This window comes from Salvelinus fontinalis, chromosome 32 (genome assembly GCF_029448725.1).
Source record: "Salvelinus fontinalis isolate EN_2023a chromosome 32, ASM2944872v1, whole genome shotgun sequence".
NCBI lineage: Eukaryota > Metazoa > Chordata > Actinopteri > Salmoniformes > Salmonidae > Salvelinus > Salvelinus fontinalis.
Window position 1 is genome coordinate 25526563 of NC_074696.1, and position 23585 is coordinate 25550147.

Here is a 23585-nt window from a genome sequence, read left to right on the forward strand (position 1 = left end):
TACCTTGAGCCCCTCGTTGTAGCTGTCTACAGGGTTGAGGCTGGCCAGACTGCCCAGGTGGCTGGGGGCTCCAGGACGAGGAGGCTTCTTAGGAGGGGCCACATGCTCTGAGAGGAAAGAGAGAGGGAAGATAGTTCATGTTTTTGTGAGTGTGTGAATGAGTGAGTGAGTGAGTGAGTGAGTGAGTGAGTGAGTATATGTGTGAGAGAGAGTGAGAGAGTATATGTGTGAGAGGGAGAGTGAGAGAGTATGTGTGAGAGGGAGAGTGAGAGAGTATATGTGTGACAGAGTGAGATAGTATATGTGTGAGAGAGAGAGAGAGAGAGAGAGAGCGAGTGAGTATATGTACACCAGCAGCATACCACCCTGCATACCACTGCTGGCTTGCTTCTGAAGCTAAGCAGGGTTGGTCCTGGTCAGGCCCTGGATGGGAGACCAGATGCTGCTGGAAGTGGTGTTGGAGGGCCAGTAGGAGGCACTCTTTCACCTGGTCTAATAAAATATCCCAATGCCCCAGGGCAGTGATTGGGGACACTGCCCTGTGTAGGGTGCCGTCTTTCGGATGGGACGTTAAACGGGTGTCCTGACTCTCTGAGGTCATTAAAGATCCCATGGCACTTATCGTAAGAGTAGGGGTGTTAACCCCGGTGTTCTGGCTAAATTCCCGATCTGGCCCTCAAACCATCATGGTCACCTAATAATCCCCAGTTTACAATTGGCTCATTCATCCCCCTCCTCACCCCTGTAACTATTCCCCAGGTCGTTGCTGCAAATGAGAACGTGTTCTCAGTCAACTTACCTGGTAAAATAACGGTAAAATAAAAAAAAAATTAAAAAAAATGTGTGTGAGAGAGTATATGTGTGAGAGGGAGAGTGAGAGAGTATGTGTGAGAGGAAGAGTGAGAGAGTATATGTGTGAGAGAGAAAGAGTGTGAGACAGAGGAGTGTCACTTTTAGTACACATGTTGACATTCCAGCCTGTGGAGTGACAGATTGTGCTGATGATCGTCCTACCTGGTTTCCCCAGTCCCACTGGTTGGTATATGTGTTGGTTTCCCGTCTGAGGGGAAATAGAAACACAAACAAGAGATTAGAAAGGCACATAGGCACTTTTCTGGCTGGCTGAACGTGCTTTTCCAACAGCACTCAGGATTAGGGCTTCCCATGGCCCAGTCTGTGTGTTATTGTGGGTATTCTGTGGGTAGCAGCATTATATATCTCAGACCTTTCCGAGGCACACAGCCAAGTACAGCCATGTTTCACCCAGCTACATTTCTCTAGCTCCTCCCCGAAACCCTCTTCTTCTCTCGCTCTATTTGAACACACTCTGGTGTTTTCTTCTCCCCCTCGCATTCCAATGCTTCCTCTTCTTAGAGAAGAGACCCAGTCAGCCCAGTAGACTTCTGTAATTACTGTGTAAATGGGTCTGGTTGGTTTGTGGGGGCTCTACAGCTGACGCCTGTTTTTAAAGATTATCCAGCAGCAGAGAGAGAGTGTGGATGGCATGAGAAACGCCTGGCTGCAGCCACAGTTTAGTTCCCAACCTCCCTAGTCCCAATACACTTCAGCCTAGGGGGACTATGATGGTTCAGATAAAGCACTGTCCAGCAAGCCACGACATGCAGTGCACTACTAAGGTCTACGCTATAAAACTCAGATAAAATCTATTTCGTATTATAATTCAAATGGAAAAATGTAATAAATACATTGGTTTACTGAAAAACAATATTTCCTGTGTGTTTGTGTGTGAGACAGTGTGCGTCCTGGTCCATCCCTCTGGGGGTATGAACTCAAACAAGCAGTGGGCCATGGGAAACTCACCGGCCCCTGGAGACTGCAGTCCTCCCGGTCAATGCTGCCCCGCGAGTTCCTGGATTCTGGCTTCTGACGAGAACACAGAACAGAGGGTCAGAGAACTAGCTAGCTACAGCTGACCACCTTTTAGAACCACAACCTCAAAGATTTAAACAACTAGATTTATCAGTGAAACCATCGTTACAGTAGTCTTGAAATAGAATACTAGAGAGTTTCTGTTTCTTACAAAATAACAAGATGGAATTACTGCTGAATTCTCTTTCATGTTTTGTTCCATGAGAGAATAGAACTCACAATTCCGTAAGAAACTGATCTGCTGTTATCCTGCTATGCTTACACTCATTCTTCTTTGACTACCTCAAAGATCGATGCTTGCTACCAACGAACAAAACCAAATCAACCAATCATCCATCCAGTTACAAGCTAAACAAGATTCATGGCACCCTGACAGACCACACAGATACTATTTGCATAGAAGAAATCCTCAGTGTTTCAGCAGCATCTTGTCTAAACAACCTTCAGGCAGCCAAGTACCAGTAGTAAAAAATATCTACACAGAAAGCCACCAAGATGACCTCCACTCCTTCCCAGTCATGATCTGTACCGGTTTTCCAAAGCAGGACTTGAAAAGGTGCATCCTCTGAGCTCGGTGCCTGTGGAAGTGTGGCTGTGCGGAGAGCGGTGGTCCCATCGGCAGAGTGAGACAAGAAACAACCAGAGTTTTCTGTTGTTGTTGCTGGAGGAGGAAGGCTTAAACGTGCCTGACAGATTCATGCAGAGACTGATCCCACAGCAGACTCTTCTTGCTCTGTGGCTCACACTGACTCCTCTCTCTCTCTCTCCCTCCCCTCTCTCTCTCCCTCTGTCCCTGTCTCTCTCCCCTTCCTCCCTCCCTCTCCCCTCTATTGCCTCTCCTCATACATACAGATAGACAGTGTAGCCTTTTAACTTTCACTAAGGAAATACTAAGGAAGACTCTCAGTGCCGTGCGTTCGTTTGCCAGATCTGCCAAAGGGATCTTTATGACTGAGAAACAGCATGAACCCATCACTGGCTGAGCTTTCCACCCATCTTCCACAATATCTGGCTGGCAGGGGCTGTGGAGAAACAGATTTTCCACAGGAAAGCCTTCTGAGAGGGATCATCAAAGGGTGTGGAGGGACTGTCTCTCATCACTGTGGCTGGCTGCTCAAATACCATTACCGTTTAAGATCACTTTAAACTCACCCTTTAAAACTATTTCAAGTCCTCTGCAATTGTCTTGTTAGATGTGACAACAACACAAACATTTCCAAGGGCCACAAATTTGATCCTTTATCAACATATGTTTTCTACGACTGGCTTTTTAAAAACGTATTTCTCAAACAATGTATACATGGATCATATGATTGAAGAGTAAAAATAGATGAAATATGAAGTAAGCAGCAGGTAGGGCAGCAATGCTGTCATCTTTAACCATCACATCGTTCCTCTAGTCAGTCTAGCTCTACACAGAGAGAGAGAGAGTGTTCTAGAATGCTGCTGGCTGATCCATGCATTTATCTCAGGAGGTGAGTCTGTGGTCACAGGTCTGTCTTCCTGCCTTATTTGACTGAATTAAAATAACAATGATCTGAATGTCCTCAGATCGTAGAAACGTAAATGCACCGACTCAGAAGGGGGATGAGGGGCTGAAGGTTCAAATGGTAAAACACCAGCCAGCATGACACTGTAATCAAATCCAGATGTTTACTCCACTAAACAGTCAAATCAAATCAAACTTTATTTGTCATTTGCGCCGAATACAACAAGTGTGGACTTTACTGTGAAATGCTTACTTACAAGTCCTTAACCAGCAGTGCAGTTCAACAAGAGGAAGTCAGTGGCAGACTGAATACAGATATGATGCTTTTGGGGCAGACTGACTGGATAACAGTTTCATGAATAGATAACTAGAGCTTTACAGTCATTTAGTCTTGACATTATATCTTAGGTAGAGAGAGTATGTATCCTGGTCACAAGGATCAAGTGATGGACAATAGTGGTAGAATGATGTAGAGAGCATATGCTTGCTATTTAGGAGTTAGTGAGGTTTAGAGGATGAAAGGTGCTGTTCCTAATGTAAAAACTCTACCAAACAAACCAAGGTGTGGTTGACAGTATATTCGCTGGTTTCTTAACATAGAGACAGAGAGCCAGCGCAGAGTGGAAGATGGTACTGGTTGAATAAGGGTCTGTTACCAGGAAGCTACCTTCCAGCTCCAACCAGCGTCTGTCTCTCTCTCTCCCTCCTTCCTTTGCTCTCTCCACTTCTCTCTCCCCCTCCCCCTGTCTCTCCTCCTCCCTATCTCTCACTCCTGCTCTCCCTCTCTCAGGATGGTGTGTGTGTGAGAGTAGTGGGTGAATAATGGTCTGTTACCAGGAAGCACTCCTCCTGCTCCAACCAGCGCTGGTCCTCCTCCATCTGCTGCTGCTGCATCATCAGCCTCTCCTCCATCAGGTGGGGGGGCAGCACCTGGCCCAAACCATGCAAGTCCAACACACCTCCATCCTGAGGGAGAGAGAGAGAGAGAGAGAGAGAGAGAGAGAGAGAGAGAGAGAGAGAGAGAGAGAGAGAGAGAGAGAGAGAGGGGGGGGGGGGAGGGAGAGGATATTGCATTAGTATTTAGCCTCGTCTGTGATTGCTACAGATGTACCAAGCTCAGACAATAGCTAATGAAATTCAGAGATTACATTATACAATTGGCAGAAGCACATAGTAAAAATAATCTACATGTATATTTATGTGGAGCTCTCTCTCTCACCTCCATGTTGGGGGACCACATGGGGACGTCCCCTGGCCGGTGGTGGTTCCAGGTCTCATGGGGGTCCAGGACACCGGCCTGGGGAGGGTACCCGCCACTGGGCATAGCGGGCATGCCATGGGGGCCAGGGTACCCAACCTGGATATGGTAGGACAGACAACAGGTGAAAAGCCCATTTTGTTTAGAGAGAGGATTGTGAAGATACCAAAGCCTTGTCTGTGTGGCAAGGCTGTTCATCATATAGCATTGGGCCCCAGTTAGCATTTCAGGGTACAGGGAAACACTTCGCTGGCAGTATAATGCAATAAATCATTATTGACCCCCAGACATAAAGACCTCTGGGACTAAAAGTATGAGCCTGAATGTGACATGTCACCATTAGCACTGGCTGATAAACATCTTAATAATAACTGACCTGATCATAAAGATCACCTTTAAGTATGCATACTGGTACTCAAAATGCCTTTTAAGGCAATACAGAGTGGAGAGAATGAGTTGACCTTGAAGCCATAACAACAGAATTTGAGAGAGTTGATTTTTCAGCAGATGGAATCTTCCTTAAGTCAACAATGCCAGCAGTTTGAAAAAGCGCTACAGGAAATGCCTGCTGTCAGCTATGTTTTATGGGCAGCTGAAGTGCTGCAAAATAACTTCGTTTGGGGAGATATTATTGCATTCAGAAAGGGGGAAGCCGGGCACATCTCCCTCAATTCACTTTTGGCTTCAAGCACCCTTTCACCCAAAAGTATAGAGTTGAGCACTTTCTCTATCTTTACACATCAATCCACTGGCAAGTAAGAAACAAACCACATTTACTAAACCAGTATTGCCAGTACCTGATTATCAATACAAATGGGATGGTTCAGAGAGCTAATGATAATGGTATTACCATAGAATGAATAGAACAGACTTGGAAACTAGGCGTCCCCATTCTAATTCTATGGGTAATACACAGTAACTGTGGTAAAAGTGTTAGTATAGTACAGTAGTATAGTACAGTAGTACAGTAGTCTAGTGCAGTAGTACAATACAGTACCTGGTAATGGTTGAGCTGCCCAGCGTGCTGAGGGCTGGGGTAGAATCCTTCACTAGACCGAGGGCTGGGGTAACCAGGTCTGCTAGGCTGCACAGGGAGGGGGACAGAGATCATACGGAACACATTGGACATTTAGACCTTCTGCAGTGTGTGATCCCCATCAGACAGGGAGCACTAGTTCTTCAAATGAGAGTACTTTAGTCTATCTGTGCCTAAAGATATCTAAGGTAAACATCTCAGAAATGTCACATTATACCCCTAAGGACAGGGGTAGGGTTAGAGAGGTCTCTTACTTTAGGGGAGGGTAGGGTTGGTGAGGGTTCTTACTTTAGGGGAGGTTAGGGTTAGAGAGGTCTCTTACTTTAGGGGAGGGTAGGGTTAGAGAGGTCTCTTACTTTAGGGGAGGGTAGGGTTGGGGAGGGTTCTTACTTTAGGGGAGGTTAGGGTTAGAGAGGTCTCTTACTTTAGGGGAGGGTAGGGTTAGAGAGGGTTCTTACTTTAGGGGAGGGTAGGGTTAGAGAGGTCTCTTACTTTAGGGGAGGGTAGGGTTAGAGAGGGTTCTTACTTTAGGGGAGGGTAGGGTTAGAGAGGTCTCTTACTTTAGGGGAGGGTAGGGTTAGAGAGGGTTCTTACTTTAGGGTAGGGTTAGAGAGGGTTCTTACTTTAGGGTAGGGTAGGGTTAGAGAGGGTTCTTACTTTAGGGGAGGGTAGGGTTAGAGAGGTCTCTTACTTTAGGGGAGGGGAGGGTTAGCGAGGTCTCTTACTTTAGGGGAGGGTAGGGTTGGTGAGGGTTCTTACTTTAGGGTAGGGTAGGGTTAGAGAGGTCTCTTACTTTAGGGGAGGGTATGGTTAGAGAGGGTTCTTACTTTAGGGGAGGGTAGGGTTAGAGAGGTCTCTTACTTTAGGGGAGGGGAGGGTTAGAGAGGGTTCTTACTTTAGGGGAGGGGAGGGTTAGAGAGGTCTCTTACTTTAGGGGAGGGTAGGGTTAGAGAGGGTTCTTACTTTAGGGGAGGGTAGGGTTAGAGAGGGTTCTTACTTTAGGGGAGGGGAGGGTTAGAGAGGTCTCTTACTTTAGGGGAGGGTAGGGTTAGAGAGGGTTCTTACTTTAGGGTAGGGTAGGGTTAGGGAGGGTTCTTACTTTAGGGGAGGGTAGGGTTAGAGAGGTCTCTTACTTTAGGGGAGGGTAGGGTTAGAGAGGGTTCTTACTTTAGGGGAGGTTAGGGTTAGAGAGGGTTCTTACTTTAGGGGAGGTTAGGGTTAGAGAGGGTTCTTACTTTAGGGGAGGGTAGGGTTAGAGAGGTCTCTTACTTTAGGGGAGGGTAGGGTTAAAGAGGTCTCTTACTTTAGGGGAGGGTAGGGTTAGGGAGGGTTCTTACTTTAGGGGAGGTTAGGGTTAGAGAGGTCTCTTACTTTAGGGGAGGGGAGGGTTAGAGAGGTCTCTTACTTTAGGGGAGGGTAGGGTTAGAGAGGGTTCTTACTTAAGGGGAGGGTAGGGTTAGAGAGGTCTCTTACTTTAGGGGAGGGGAGGGTTAGCGAGGTCTCTTACTTTAGGGGAGGGTAGGGTTAGAGAGGGTTCTTACTTTAGGGGAGGTTAGGGTTAGAGAGGGTTCTTACTTTAGGGGAGGGTAGGGTTAGAGAGGTCTCTTACTTTAGGGGAGGGGAGGGTTAGAGAGGTCTCTTACTTTAGGGGAGGTTAGGGTTAGATAGGGCTCTTACTTTAGGGGAGGGTAGGGTTAGAGAGGTCTCTTACTTTAGGGGAGGGTAGGGTTAGAGAGGTCTCTTACTTTAGGGGAGGGTAGGGTTAGAGAGGTCTCTTACTTTAGGGGAGGGTAGGGTTAGAGAGGTCTCTTACTTTAGGGGGGTTAGGGAAGGTTCTTACTTTAGGGGGGTTAGGGTTGGGGAGGGTTCTTACTTTAGGGGAGGGTAGGGTTAGAGAGGTCTCTTACTTTAGGGGAGGGTAGGGTTAGAGAGGGTTCTTACTTTAGGGGAGGGTAGGGTTAGAGAGGTCTCTTACTTTAGGGGAGGGTAGGGTTAGAGAGGGTTCTTACTTTAGGGGAGGGTAGGGTTAGAGAGGTCTCTTACTTTAGGGGAGGGTAGGGTTAGAGAGGTCTCTTACTTTAGGGGAGGGTAGGGTTAGAGAGGGTTCTTACTTTAGGGGAGGGTAGGGTTAGGGAGGGTTCTTACTTTAGGGGAGGGTAGGGTTAGAGAGGGTTCTTACTTTAGGGGAGGTTAGGGTTAGAGAGGTCTCTTACTTTAGGGGAGGGTAGTGTTAGAGAGGTCTCTTACTTTAGGGGAGATTAGGGGGGGGGTCTTACTTTAGGGGGGTTAGGGAAGGTTCTTACTTTAGGGGGGTTAGGGTTGGGGAGGGTTCTTACTTTAGGGGGGGCCTCGTCTGAGCCCCCTGAGTCCCAGGACACAGTGACCTGACGTCTCATCTCCATCCTTAGTCTCTCCTCCTGCTGGGCCTTCTCCTCCTCTAGGATAGTACTGCAGGCAACACACACACACACACACACAACAGCTTAGCACACCTAACATCAATTCATAAACAAGACTGAACATTTCAACAAAATCATCGCAATTACTGTCGTCTGAAACGCAATCATGTTCCTATCACAGACGAGCTGCATTGCAGATGTGATTTATTTTGTTTGTTGGGCAAATCGATTATCTGTATACGTTGCCAGGTTCCCAAATCCATCTATGAATCCATTAAGGACATCATCTGATCATCCATCATTCGACCCTACATCCAATTTACCTTACAGGAAAACGCTCATCCCCCAGAGTTTATGCTTCTGAGAGCCCATCCTCCACCAGAACAGATGAACCACCAGCTCCGTGGTCACATCCCCAGCCTGCAGTGGAGGTGTGTGAGAGTCTAGCAGGAGCCTGGTAAGTCCTGCACTGTTTTACTAAACTCACTTTATCAGAGACAGCTAGCTCCAGCTCACCCCATCCACCTCCCCTAGCTTCCCCCTCCTTCCTCCCTCTGCCCTGGGCAGCCTGTTGTGGTTGGCCCCCAGCCAGACAGCTTATCAGCCAGCCAGCCTTCACTGGATTGGATTGACTGGGAAGAATGATGCTGTGGAACTAAATATCAGGGTCGTATTCATTAGGGAACAACGTAGCAAAACGTTTCGCAACATAACAAAAACAGTGTTTCTTATTGGACAAGTTCAGGTAGTCTGGCCCCGTTTCACTCAGTTTTCTTCTGTTTGGTACATAATGAATGCGACCCAGGGTTTGGCTAGAGGAGAGGCGATTGTAAGGAAGCGCTGTCCTTAAGACATACTATGAATGCCTTCACAGTGGTAGTAAAACTTGGTGTACCTTACTCTTTGGCCCTTAATTGGTCAAAGACAGCAACAGACAAAGTGGATATCCCAGGAGCCTTGACGGGTGCTCACTGGAATCTCTGCTGCCCTGTGTTTCCTTTCTCTCCCGGTGCATTCTGGATCTAAGGTTGTGTTACTATGGGTTAGACTAGAGACAATGTACCCAAGAGCTCAAAATGGAACACGAAGAGTCTCGCTCATGATGGCACACACAGACGCACGTACACAGGAAACCACACGCACACCCACACGTGTCAGACATATCTTCGTACAGTTAAATTAATCCAGTGACATGGTAACTTTCACCCAAACACAGCTAAGACTTTAAATACAGGTAGCCTAGCGGTTTAAGAGCGTTGGACCAGTAACTGAAAGGCTGCTGGTATCGAATCCCCGAGCCAGCAAGGTAGAAAAATCTGCCGTTCTGCCCTTGAGCAAAGTCACTTAAACCCCAACAACTGCTCCCCGGGCGCTGTGGATTAAGGCAGCCCCCTGCACCTCTCTGATTCAGAGGGGTTGGGTTAAATGTGGAAGACACATTTCAGTTGAATGCATTCTGTTGTGCTTCTGACTAGGTATCTCCTTTCTCTACAGACAACCAACCACATACCTACTATACACAGTACTCTCCCTCTGTCTCTCCCTCTCCCAAAACATACCTACTGCTCAACATAGGGCTATGGGGACTGTGGGGACTATGGGTCCAATGGGAACTATTATCTAGTAGGGACACGAGTCACAGTTCAGTGAGTCTAAAGTTAACAGGAGAGTGGCTCACATCCGTAGGGCTTTATCGACGGACAGACAGACAGACAGACACATTTTTATATACTAAGGCAAATGGCCCATGTGATGGGTAGGCAATAAATCCACCACACAGGGGCTGCAGCCCAAATGGGCCCAAAGGGCTCTGGTCTAAAGTAGTGTGCTATATAGGGAATAGGGTGCCATCCGGGACGCAGTCGAAGACTACCCACAGTAATTTACCCACACACACCCTCGTCTGTGGCCTTGCTTCAGTTAAACTAAAATAAATACTACATACATCCCACTTTATCCAGCTGCCATGGATTTGACTGACATGATAGAAACTAAGAATTATCAGCACTCAATGCACTTCAATGGTCTATTGGGAATATGGCATCCACCTGTTGCCTCTTATGTGGACTACAACTTAAGTAGCGGAGACCACACTGTTTCCAAACTTTACTGAAGTGTCCTATACTTTAATACATGAAACAGTGACCTCTTGAGTAGCAATGTTGAATATCATTCTTCCAGAGTTATGAAGGAGGGAAAACGTGTGTAAAACAACACTGGCATGACCTGAACTTCTCCCCTCAGGGGTACTGACCTGAGCTGGGTTTTGAGCTCTGTGAAGCGGGGTCTCTTGCTGGGGTCGTAGGCCCAGCACTTGGTCATCAGGCTGTACAGGGTGGGGGGACAGTTGTGGGGCATGGCCAGACGCTCTCCGTTCTCTATCCGCCCGATGACATCATTGTTCTTTACCCCCTGGAAGGGCTTGATACCGTACATGAGGATCTCCCACATACACACACCTGGAGGGGAGGTGCTCTAGATATAACACCACAGACAGACACAAACACGAATGCAAGCACACACACACAGGCGCAAGTACACACAGACGCACGTACACACAGGCGCGCGTACACACACACACACACACACACACACACACACACACACACACACACACACACACACACACACACACACACACACACACACACACACACACACACACACACACACACGTACACACGCGTGTTGATCGCTAGATAAGCATTATTTGTAGCTGCCAAACTCACCAAACATCCACACGTCGCTGGCTGAGGTAAAGCGTCTGAAGTTGATGGACTCTGGAGCCATCCATTTGATTGGCAGTTTCCCTTTGGAAGCTGAAAACCCAGTTAAGCAATAGACTGTCAACATTTTAGTAGTGTGAAGTTTCCCCTAGATGCTGATCTTGGGTCAGTTTTGTATTTCCCACACTAATGGTTAAGGTTAGGATTGGTGGAGGGGAAGCTAATCCAGATTTGTACTAAGGGGGGAAACTTTACCCTGGAGTTCAACATTTTGATAGCCTGCAATAGCTTTCACAACCAGCAGATGGTGGTAAAACATCAGCCTGGAAGCCCGTATGTTTGTACCATAGACATGGCATCATCGTATCTGTCCCATTATGGCGCTGCCCATGCTAAAACAGGCTTTTGGGCACTAGCGTCCTCTATCTCTCTCTGTGGTTTGTACCTTTGTAGTAGGAGGAGTCTTCCATGTAGCGGGAGAGGCCAAAGTCTCCCAGCATCACACAGTCTGTGGAAGACACTAGCACGTTCCTGGCAGCAATGTCCCTGAGGAGATACACACATACACCATGAGTAGGAATCCTGGAAAACATGGGTATTTTGACAGCGTAGCACCAAAAAATATATTAGAAAGTGTCAAAAACGTAATATTATATTGCCTCTGTAAAGCTAAATAACAGCTGTTAAAGTGGGTGATGGTCTTACCTATGGACAAAGCGTTTGCTCTCCAGGTAGGCCAAAGCTGTGCTGAGCTGGTGGGAGAACAGGATCAACGTTGATAGGTCCAGGTTGTACTTCCTTACTTGTAAAAATGACCTCAACTGGAAGAGATTAAAACATTGATAAGATACAAGATATCCTCTTTGTTTTGACAGAGATAGAGGGATGACAGCAGGAATGATAGAGAAACTTTGGCCCTGTTCCCAAATGTGTTCTGTGTTCTCCCATTTATTACAAGAATGACAAGAAGTTCAACAACACCTACTGATCCAAATAAACTCCTGGTCGCCTCACCTCTCCCATCGTGCACAGCTCCATGATGATCCACACTGGGTTTTCTGTGATCACACCAATCAGCTTCACTATGTGGGGGTGGTCAAACTGACGCATGGTCACTGAGGAACACATACATCACAAAGGGGTGTGAGGATTTCACAGAACAGTTTAGATCGAGTGGAAAGAGACAAAACGCTCCCTGGGATAGGTCTAACACATGGGGGCTCAAATGCCACTGTTCTCAGTACAAACACTGTCAATATATGAGTCCCAAATGGCACCCTATTCTCTACATAGTGCACTACATTTGACCAGAGCCTTATATGTAGGGAATAGGGTGAAATATGTGACGAAGCCAATGTTTACAGTTACCGGCTTCCTTAAACAGGACATATTCCTCCCTCAACAGTCTGTGAACCGTGTAAACCCAGCGAGCAAAGAAACTTGAGAGTACAATCAGGCAGCGTGTGTGTGTGTACATGGCAATCAGCAGCAGCTGCAGTCATCATCAGGCCCATGACAGCGACGCAGCACTACATCTCAGCACACTCACGTGCTTCCTGAAGGAACTTCTCGCGCACGCTGTCCGACGTGCAGTTCTTGCATGTTTTAATGGCCACGTTTAGAGTGGGATTCTCCTGGAAGAGAAATTAGAGAAAATATTGGATTTGTTTGTGTGTGCATTACTGGTAGTGGACAATATCATGACAATTCAGACCCTAAATAAGAGGCCAGATGTGTTTAGCTAGACAGTAACAGGGGTGGAATTGAAAGGAACACGTGAGAACTGAGGGTGAGAGGGGAGATGCTTAGGCTGCATTTAGCCAGACAGTTGCAGTGCTATTTCTTTGTTACAGTACTATTTACCGGGCTGTTGTACACTCCCTGGTGGACGTCTCCAAACTGTCCCTCACCGATGCAGCGTCCCAGCTCTATCCTGTCTCTCTGGATCTCATAGTCCCTGGCTGGGGAGGGAGAGATAACTCCTGTTAGTTACACTGACTCTCATAGTCCCTGACTGGGGAGGGAGAGATAACTCCTGTTAGTTACACTGACTCTCATAGTTCCTGGCTGGGGAGGGAGAGATAACTCCTGTTAGTTACACTGACTCTCATAGTCCCTGGCTGGGGAGGGAGAGATAACTCCTGTTAGTTACACGGACTCTCATAGTCCCTGGCTGGGGAGGGAGAGATAACTCCTGTTAGTTACACTGACTCTCATAGTCCCTGACTGGGGAGGGAGAGATAACTCCTGTTAGTTACACTGACTCTCATAGTTCCTGGCTGGGGAGGGAGAGATAACTCCTGTTAGTTACACTGACTCTCATAGTTCCTGGCTGGGGAGGGAGAGATAACTCCTGTTAGTTACACTGACTTTTACAGGGTGAATGACTCACCACTATGCTGATCTGTGTGTGTGTGTGTTGATGAGGCCTTTTTTGGTTGTTAATAATAACAGCAAGATTCCTTGGCTGTGTTTTCACTGCAGTAGATGGTAATACTGTATGAAATACTGTATTTATCTGTATAAGGCAATTCACACCCACCAACAGGCAAGGACATGCACACTACAACATAAAATGATCAGGCTGTGGTGATGTCAACAGACATTGTACTTGATATACTTGGGTTTGATTGACTGTATCCATTTTAGTAATTTACCAGACGCTCTAATCCAATTAAGACGATTGCACAATCTCTTCAGACAGACACCTAACAAACAAAACTAAATTATAAATGGAATTTCACAACAAAACGTTCAAGCAATGGTGAAATTAAAGAAAAACCAAGGAAGAAACACATCAACATGAAAAATAAATAAATAAGCCAATTGAACAATCACTATTGAAGACGCATTGAACTCTGGTACTGAATGGATGAGATTGCTTCATCTCACAGCTAGTGAGATATTTTACTTGGTTTCAGCAAACAGTATTAAAGTGATTGTTCACTTCAAATTCAACGTTTTTCAGGGGTTTGAATGGAGTGAAAAAGACCAGAACCCTCTAAGCTGATGAAATGAAACAATTCCGATCCATTTGGGATGGTCTGTCAAACTTTCATTTTAGAGGGAAATGATTTGATTTTAAGATGACCAGTAGGTTACTAAACCTATGAAATACATCCAGTAGAAGAATGGAATGAGCCATTCTAGTACAGTACACAAGCACAATTACAGACAGAAAACAGAGAGACAAACAGAAAGAGAGAGGCAGCGTTACCTTCATCTACTCCATAGCTCACTGCTGGGCGGTTAGGATAAAGAGAGGTGGCTTTTAGAAACCATTCGCAACAGAACAAACACACACGTTAGAAAGTAAGACCGAGGGGAATAGATGTTATGTGGTTTTAAAAGAACCAACTTGTGAGTGCACAGAGATGGGTGTCAATGGGGAAAAACAGATTATCCTGTAGAACAAAAATATGTGCTAGAAAGCCACACGTGTCACATTAGAACTTGATCATCTAGAAATGGATAAACGTGTTATCTTAGGCTGCCTCTCAGATGGCACTCTATTCTAATTCCTATGGGCCCTGGTCAGAAGTAGCGCACTAAACTGGGAATAGGCTGCCATTTGGGACTCAGATTATTTATTGGGTATAGGCCCGGTGGGACCGAGTGGGACTCAAATCCCCATGCGGTATGAAGAAACCTACAGATGCTAGATGGACCACTTGTTTGAATGGAGAGAGCTCTGGTCTCGAGTGTTAGCATGAGATGGGACTCCTCCGTCTCCATATACAGAGCTCCTTGTTACAGAATAACTTTTTGTTTCACAACCAGACTGTCTTATTAGTCAGCTGGCCCAGACCACTCCACAACCTGGTGAATTAGCTGCACTCTATGGCTCTGTCCCAAATGGCACCCTATTCCCAATATAGTGCACTACGTTTGACCAGGGCCCATATGGCTCTGGCCAAAAGTAGTGCACTATGTAGGGAATAGGGTGCCATTTGCGACACAACCTACACCACTGCAGGGGCTATTGTGTTCCAGACTCATATGATCCCACGAGACCTGGCATCATGGCCACCAAAGAAAGGCCTGGGGTTACTGGAGACATATAATTACAATAACTAGAACGGAAATTAAAATTAAACTCAAGGCTGGCGCCTATGGGTGTACCATGGTCTAAGGTGCTTTGTCCATTCTAGTGATTATAACTCTATGACTAACTCATTCTTTCACTCCAGTACACTCAAAGGGCACTTGTCTCTTTCCGTCCTGATGACTACTCACTGACATGACTATTCCATATAATGAACATTTGTGACAAGTAAAAGGATTTCACTGATGATGTACTACTAAGCATTCCATAGATATGTTCTTGGACTATCAGTGAATCCTAATGGAACAGAATCAGTATCTGATTTGGACAGCAGGAATATAAATGAATGGAAGTGCTGGGAAATGAAAGATCCTCAATAAGAATACGTGACTATCCCGTTACAGTATGTGTATAGACTTACACCGTCACCATGACAACCAAACTTTGAGTGTACCAGACAATCTCGTTACGTTTCGATAAAGGACACACACAGTGTGTGGGGTATCTGGGAAGTAGAAACTAACATATCCACTAGCCACATCAACAAACACACAGAGCCTGAGAAAACAGATCACCATACAGCACCCGGGCCACAGTCAAAGGAATTTAGATAAGAGAAGGACGAAGAGAAAGAACACGAGGGAGAGACAAAGAGAGAGAGACAGCTAGAAAGAGAGACAAAGAGAGAACGAGAGAAACAAAGAGAAAGAACGAGAGCGATAGAGACAAAGAGAGAAAGAACGAGAGAGACAGAAAGAGAGACAAGGGGAGAAAGAAAGAAAGAGAGAGAGAGAGACAGATAGAGAGACAAGGAGAGAAAGAAAGAAAGGGAGAGAGAGACAGATAGAAAGAGAGAAAGAACGAGAGAGAGAGAGACAGAAAGAGAGACAAGGAGAGAAAGAAAGAGAGAGAGAGAGACAGATAGAAAAAGAGAAAGAATGAGAGAGAGAGACAAAAAGCTAGAAAAAGGAGATCAAGAGAGAGAAAGAGGGAGAGAGATGGATAAAAACACATCTGGACTGTATCCCTCGAGACAGTCAACACATTAAGATCAACATAGTGTATTACTACTAGGGAACATAGAGCTGCACTTACTTGAGGGCATGGTGTAGGTATCGTCTTCGTCTATAATCTCAGCATAGTCATCCGTCTCTGCAGAAACACAACAGCCTCGTGGTCAGTCTACTGGTCAAGTCCAGTCACACACACACACTGTCTGAGACGGATACACACAGATGCAGCTAGCTAGATACGTATATCCTTCCACACAAGTAACTGGAGCAAGCTGAAAATAAACATGCGAGTCAGACAGCAAGTGCTCCTCTGCAAACTCCTACACTGCTGGACACATGGGCAAGACACGCGCTCTATCTCTCTCTCTCTCTCTCTCTCTCTCGTCCACACACTCTCTCATACAGTACACACAGAAACACAAGCATGTCCGTTTTCAACTTGCACAGTTTCAGCCATATCTGTCTGCTCCGTCGGTCTGTCTGATCAGAGCTTAGCAGTACAGATGGGCTTCTGGGTAAGGGAGAAAGAGGAGGGGATGTGGAGACCAGGGAGGGATGGAACCAGTTATTCACTTTTTTTTTTTTAGGAAAGAAAGAGAGAGAGAGTAAGAAAGAGAGAGCGAGCGAGAGTGAGAAAGAGAGAGAGTGAGAAAGAGAGAAGCCGTTCCCAGTCCCCTAGATAAACAGATTTAGGTGTTTACAGTATGTGAACGGCCGCTTGATGTCCAGTCTTGACTTGATCTAAAATGGTAATACGCTAGTTGTGCCGTCTTGGCTGCTGTTCCTCTTAGGGAAAAACTACTGTGTAGTATGTAGCTAGCCATCAGACGGCCCGTTTTAGACAGGAATGCCGCAGTGCCACGGAGCTCGCCAAACTCAGCTCTCTTTATGAGGCCGAGCTGGGAGAGGGCTGGGAGCAGGGCCCTTAAAGACGCAGGCAGACAGCAGGGAATGTATTCAAAAAGCCACTCAGAGTAGGAGCCACCCCCCCATCTAATCTTATTCATTATAATAAAAAAGGCACAACTGATCTTACTCTGAGACTCTCTGTGGATACAGTTCCAGAGCGTGGGACAGACCAGACCTGGGGTCAACTAGTATTTGTTTTATTTCAAATACTTTCAACTGTGCTTGATTGAGCTTGCCTGGCACCTTGGGACCAACAGAATAGTCCTAAAAGTGCAAACTCCAGACAGGCTCAATCAGACTAAATCGATTTGAATCACAGGGAACCACTGCAGCTAAGACAGATATCAGCAAATTTTCTGGAAACGTTAACTGTTACATTGTTTCCCTAACTCCAATCAGGTCTATTGCATGATTAGTGCATTACTAATGACAAACCTCTACAAGCAGATAGATAAAAACAGATCCATTTAATTTGATTCATGATTCATTTGATTGATATGATTCATGAGTGATACACACACAACACAACCCACAACCCCCTGAATCCCCCATGACCCCAGTGAGTTAGTAGCAGGTGACAGGAAGGAATGGAGAGAAATATTAAAAAGCAAACTTTACCATCCCCACTACAATCCTCTGCAGGTCCAAGGAGAGCATGCCAAACAGAGAGAGAGAGGGAGGGAGAGAGAGAGGAAGGGAGAGAGGGAGGAAGGGAGAGGGAGAGAAAGAGAGCGGGAGAGGTTACACACCATAGAAAGATATGAAAAGTATAAAAGACACAGTATAATTAATTCAAAATGGGTTTAATGATTGTTACCGTGACCCACACTCCCTCAAAACAAGCAGGGACTGGGAACTTCACAAGTGTATCCAATCCATGCTTTTATTCAGTATAAGTGGGAAAGTATTTTATTTTCTAAGCTTCTACTTTAAATTGAATTAGTCTGTTGTTGGAATGTGTGGAACCTGATTCAGTTTGGTTGAGGGGACAGCCAGAGTAGTGAACTTCAGCCAGCATTGTTCGGAAGGGGGTCAGTGGAGTTCATTGGCTATTCTTAGCATGGGCCACTGTGACGGACAGGAACGTGAGCTAATAGGAAGCTGTTAAACAGCTGAGACAGAAGCGTGGACCAATACGAAGCTGTTAAAAAGGTGACAGCAGGCAGGACAGAAGTCACATGTCCAGAAGTCAGTATTGGTTAACTTTGTTAGTTAGATACTTTTTTTGACACATTATCCTTGTACAAGGGCATAAACTCAGTTTGACAAAATCGACCTAAAATGATAGGGACATATAAATCACTGGTGTCATTTTAGCAAGATGGTTGTTAAATTAGATGTACAGCTATTAAAGGGTGTCTTTAAGAGTCTGGTGGTCTGATGCTTACAGCATCTTGAACCTGGCTGTGGATCAACCAGATACCTGCGCGATCAGCCCAGATACAGCCCAGTCTGGCTCTATATACATCCCAAATGGCACCCCATTCCCTATATAGTGCACTACTTTTAACCAAGGCCCATAGGGCTCAGGTCAAAAGTAGTGCGCTATATAGGGAATGGGGTGTCATTTGGGATGCATGCTCTATTGATTTGCGGGCCATGGCTCGACTACAATCAGCAGACGACACGCTTCCTGGAAAATAAAAAATGGGGACTCACTGTCTTGGAAAACTGGATCAGTTTCAATGTTTTTTATTCTCAGACACGTCAGAGATAGGGTATGTACTTCATCTCATTCACTAGACATGTTCCTTCTTAACACAGTTTCTCAAACTTTTTCCCGCCAGGCTAGTTCTGTTTGGCCATTGTAGGTGTTGCTTTGTCAGTCATTTTAGAGAGGTTTTAGTGCACTTCACACCAGAACTTTCGTCCCCCCAGTTCCCCTACACACGTGGTGTGTGAGTGTTGGGGATTTGAGGACAGTGGGGCAGACAGGGTTAGTCAGAGCAAAACAGAAAGAAGAGTCAGTCGAGTCAGCCAATCAGAGCAGTGGTACCCTTTGGCGGAGAGTCATGGGCACAGAAGACGAAAGGAAGGAGAAAGCGCCTGGCTTTAGCAGGTTTAGGAGGCGTAGGGGTCCCAGAGTTCACCGAATCTTCAGCCAAACAGAAAGAGGGATGACAGAGCGGGAGAGATGGTGAGAAAAAGAGACTAATAGTTCTTCTGACAGAAACAGCTCCGGGGTGAAGTTTCTCCTAGGTACAGATCTAGAATCAGCTTCCCCTCCCTCAATCCTAACTTTTACCATTAGTGGGGAAAATGCAAAACTGACCCAAAATTAGCATCTAGGGGAAACTTCACCCAACACCACAGAACACACATTGAGCAGCAGACAGCATTTGTGTATATGTTAAGGAGTGATAAATGTTGGTGTGATGGTGTCCGAAGCTTCCCCATATTACAGACAAAATGCTACATATCCATTTACACCTCAGAAATCATTACCACTCTGTCAAGGCACGTCTGTTATGAAACGACATGAAATACGTCAATAATAATATGAATAAATCTCTTCTTTCCTATACCAACAGGGAAGTCAAAGCAGACAGGGGAACTATAGCCTCACTCAAATTATGGCAATTCTGCATTTCAATCAACAGCATAGTAATAAGTCCTTCACTATGCTATGCTTGATATGGCAGCCAGGGCTAAGGAATTGATTCGCACTTCTACAAAAGGTCTTGTGTACAACTGTACGTTGACACATTTGGAATGAATTCAGTTAAATATATTGGATTTGTGTGAGCAGCAAGCTGCTGCTGTCCCTAAGGGAATTTCTCTCTGACCTCTTTCTGAGAAATGGCATTGACGGATGGTATCAGGGAGAACTGGTGTAAACATGGTACTCGGACGGTCTCAGAACATAAACACAAACACTTCATGTATCGTCACTGGAGGTTTCAGCCATATATCGAAAACACTATCAAGTGCAGAGCTGTGGTGTCGTTGTAACACTTCTGGGCATAAGTCTCATATACAACTCCCCACCGGACACCGGGGTTCGATCCCCACCTTGCTCACCGTTTCTTCCACTTGCCTGTCTCCCCCTCTGATCTTCCTAACTGTCTGAATAAATTGATAAAACATATTCACAAAAAATAACTAAAACAGTTTCAAATAGCCTGCAACTGAAACTAGCAGTATTACTATTATTTACTGATAGTAGTAGAGAGTAGACTTCTCCTGTGGTTTGTTTCAAGAACTTCATTTAAACAAGTGTGTTAAATAGGCCTACTGTGAGAATATGCACAAAAATAATCAAACCATATAGTTTGAAACACACCAGTAAACTCTAAACCAAATATGTGAAAATATACTACAAGTGAATACAGCACCTCTCAACCTTCATATTACTGTGTAGCTACAATCAAATAATAGTTCCCTATGACTGACTCCCATACATATAATTCACCTTCTCCTTGAGAGCTGAGGAATCATTAGATAGCCTGTGACACTAACACCCTATGACATTTATTGAAACCTTATGAGACTCAATGACACCCTATAACACCCTATGGCAGTTAATTACACCATATGGCACGAATGACACCCTATGACACTTTAATGACACCCTATGACACCCTATGATACTTAATGACACCCTAGGGCACCAATGACACCCTATGGCACTTTAATGACAATTTAATGATACTTTAATGACACCCTATGACACTTTAATGACACCCTATGACACTTTAATGACACCCTATGACATTTAATGACACCCGATGACATTTAATGACACCCGATGACATTTAATGACACCCTATGACATTTAATGACACCCTATGACATTTAATGACACCCTATGACATTTAATGAAACCCTATGACATTTAATGACACCCTATGACATTTAATGACACCCTATGACATTTAATGACACCCTATGTCACCCTCTGAACCTCCCAACCTCAGTGCCAGGCTCTCCGCTCTCAGCAGCATAGTAAACAAGCATCTCTTTGATACCATAATGTCTGACTCTCTACACCCCTAACCTCTGGTCAGTTAACAGGGCTCTGGCCAACCCCTTCAATCAGGCCTTAATCTGTCTGTCACTGGAGCCCCCAGGCTATTAACATTCAGCAGTTCTATCACAGTCCTCTGACATTTAGGAGATAAAGAAGAGAAAGAGAGATAGAGATAGACTGGGGAAGAGAGAGAGGCAGAGGGATGGGGGAAGGAGAGAGCGGGAGAGAGATAGGGAGGGAGAGAGAGATAGACTGGGAAAGAGAGAGAGGCAGAGGGATGGAGGGGGAGGGAGAGGGAGATACGGAGGGAGAGAGAGAGGCAGAGGGATGGGGGAAGGAGAGAGCGGGAGAGAGATCGGGAGGGAGAGAGAGATATACTGGGAAAGAGAGAGGCAGAGGGATGGAGGGGGAGGGAGAGAGAGATAGGGAGGGAGATAAATAGAAATAGACTGGGGAAAAGAGAGAGGCAGAGGGATGGAGGGAAAGAGGGGGGAGAGAGATAGGGTGGGAGAGAGAGATAGACTGGAAAAGAGAGAGAGGCAGAGGGATGGAGGGAAAGAGAGGGGGAGAGAGATAGGGAGGGAGAGGAGGAGATAGACTGGGGAAGAGGGAGAAGGGGGGAAAGAGAGAAAGAAATAGAATGGGGAAGAGAGAGATAGAGGCACCTGCTGCCCCCGTTAACCTCCTCAACCCGCCAATCCCCTCCCGTTCTACCCATCTCATTAGCACTGACTCCCCCTGCCACTTGCTAATCCACAGACATGTTAAGGATGCATCCCAAAAGGCACCATATTCCCTACATAGTGTACTACTACTACTACATAGTGTACTACTACTACATAGTGTACTACTATGTAGGGAATATGGTGCCATTTGGGACACAGCTTAAATCTGACCTGGCCCTGGACTGTTTGTCTCAGCAGATGACGTTTATTATCCGCCATGGTGTTACAGCCCTTCAGCCCCGAATTACTCAGCTTCACCATTACTTATCATGCTGAATTGATTTCCTGTTACCACCACACACACGCCCGGCATTTGTTCTTGCTCTTACAGAAATAATCGGTGGAGAAAGCTTAACATGTCCTGTGATTGCACTAACCATCTATATCTTAGGATCAACAACAAAGACTAGAGCTGACAGAGACTAGGCCTAAATCATATCAATTCTGCCCGCTTTTCATAAATGGCTAAAGTATAATAGCCTGTTTATCCATCATTGAGCATCATTAAACCCCAATACCCACACACATCCAAGTAAGGGATTTCATGTGATGGGTTCTGTATTAGATATCTAATATGTAATAATATCCAGTGGCTTTACAGATCAATGGACAGGAAGCATCTGGAATTATCTTGACTGGGATTATATGATAAAAAAGCATGGTCATATTTTCTCCAGCAGCTGCCCATATATGGACTTCCATCAATAGCCCAGCTATATCCAGTACAGTAAAACAGTCAGCGATGTTGAGGAGGCACAGATCTCTTACCTGAGACAGAGATGGCACGCACCCCGGCGCTCCGGACCACCCCCTCTACTATCCTCTTCTCATTGTTGGGCACCCTGAAGGGTAAAGGTTGGAGACAGAGAGGATTAACATGAGAAATTCCATAACCTAAAACCAGCAAGTAAATCAACAGCATCCACAGCAACTCCAGGAGGATCCAACATATTCCTGAAAATAATCTCTGGGGTTATGTGGAAAACATCCACACTATGCTGAGTATCATTCTCTTCCACTGAGCCACTCTTCTTCTTGGAAGCATCTAGTGTTGAGGTGCTGAACCAATAAGAGAACAGAACAGTCTTGGAAGGATCTAGTGTGGAGGTGCTGGACCAATAGGAGAACAGAACAGTCTTGGAAGGATCTAGTGTGGAGGTGCTGAACAAATAAGAGAACAGAACAGTCTTGGAAGGATCTAGTGTGGAGGTGCTGGACCAATAAGAGAACAGAACAGTCTTGGAAGCATCTAGTGTTGAGGTGCTGAACCAATAAGAGAACAGAACAGTCTTGGAAGGATCTAGTGTGGAGGTGCTGGACCAATAGGAGAACAGAACAGTCTTGGAAGGATCTAGTGTGGAGGTGCTGAACCAATAAGAGAACAGAACAGTCTTGGAAGGATCTAGTGTGGAGGTGCTGGACCAATAGGAGCTCTGACGCTAGGGGTCCTACAAATAGATTTACTGAGCAGATGTTTTTCCCCCGCATTTTTGTTTGTTTGTTTCTTACACAGCTCTTTATGTTAACACCATCATATATAATTTTTACGTGAATGAACATTCAAAGTATACCCATTGACAAATCATTTAGTGTATGGCAGATACTTACTTGGGGATTGAAGGCAGTGCTCTCTCTCCCTCTGAAAATACAGATGAGAGATATTGTTAAGCAAAGCATATACCGTAAAGCATCATCGTCTTGAATACCAGAATACAAAAATCCAAGTGACAGTGTTATCTGGAACTTGTCTGTCGGCCTCGCATTAAAAGACCAAAATTGGCTAAAGACAATTGTGATAAATAAAAAAGTATACCGGTTTTATTTAAGGACCAAAAAATTGACAGCTCTACCATATAGATTGCAAAATAGTTGGGAAGAGATTTTTAATGTACCGATTCCATGGCACATGGTTTATGAACTTACACAAAACGATGTGGGATTCCAAAATTTGAGTTTTTCAATTAAAATTATTATCCAAAATTCTCACAACTAATAAAATGTTATATATTTGGGGGATACAACTATCCTAGTTCTGCTGATTTTGCTGCGAAGAGACAGAATCATTAGATCATTAAGTTTTGGTACTGTTCATATGTAGCTTATTTTTGGTCGCAGGTTCAGGAAT

General features: G+C 45.3%; 1 protein-coding gene across 26 annotated transcripts in view; it reads right to left on the reverse strand.

Moving 5' to 3' along the window:
- Positions 1–23585, reverse strand: part of LOC129830975 (focal adhesion kinase 1-like) — a 163294-nt gene that overhangs the window by 9566 nt on the left and 130143 nt on the right. For 5 of the 26 annotated variants that reach the window (XM_055893891.1, XM_055893892.1, XM_055893894.1 and 2 more), the window contains 20 exons: positions 23069–23099; positions 22229–22302; positions 18762–18860; positions 17384–17401; positions 15939–15995; positions 14016–14066; positions 12662–12759; positions 12348–12432; positions 11813–11913; positions 11504–11619; positions 11244–11344; positions 10802–10891; positions 10327–10531; positions 8010–8121; positions 5635–5721; positions 4599–4736; positions 4214–4345; positions 1822–1884; positions 1015–1060; positions 4–107 (listed from right to left, as the gene is read on the reverse strand). In XM_055893891.1, coding sequence (XP_055749866.1) covers positions 4–107; positions 1015–1060; positions 1822–1884; positions 4214–4345; positions 4599–4736; positions 5635–5721; positions 8010–8121; positions 10327–10531; positions 10802–10891; positions 11244–11344; positions 11504–11619; positions 11813–11913; positions 12348–12432; positions 12662–12759; positions 14016–14066; positions 15939–15995; positions 17384–17401; positions 18762–18860; positions 22229–22302; positions 23069–23099 — 1808 coding nt within the window. The other 21 variants (XM_055893880.1, XM_055893879.1, XM_055893878.1 and 18 more) reach the window with 21 other exon arrangements.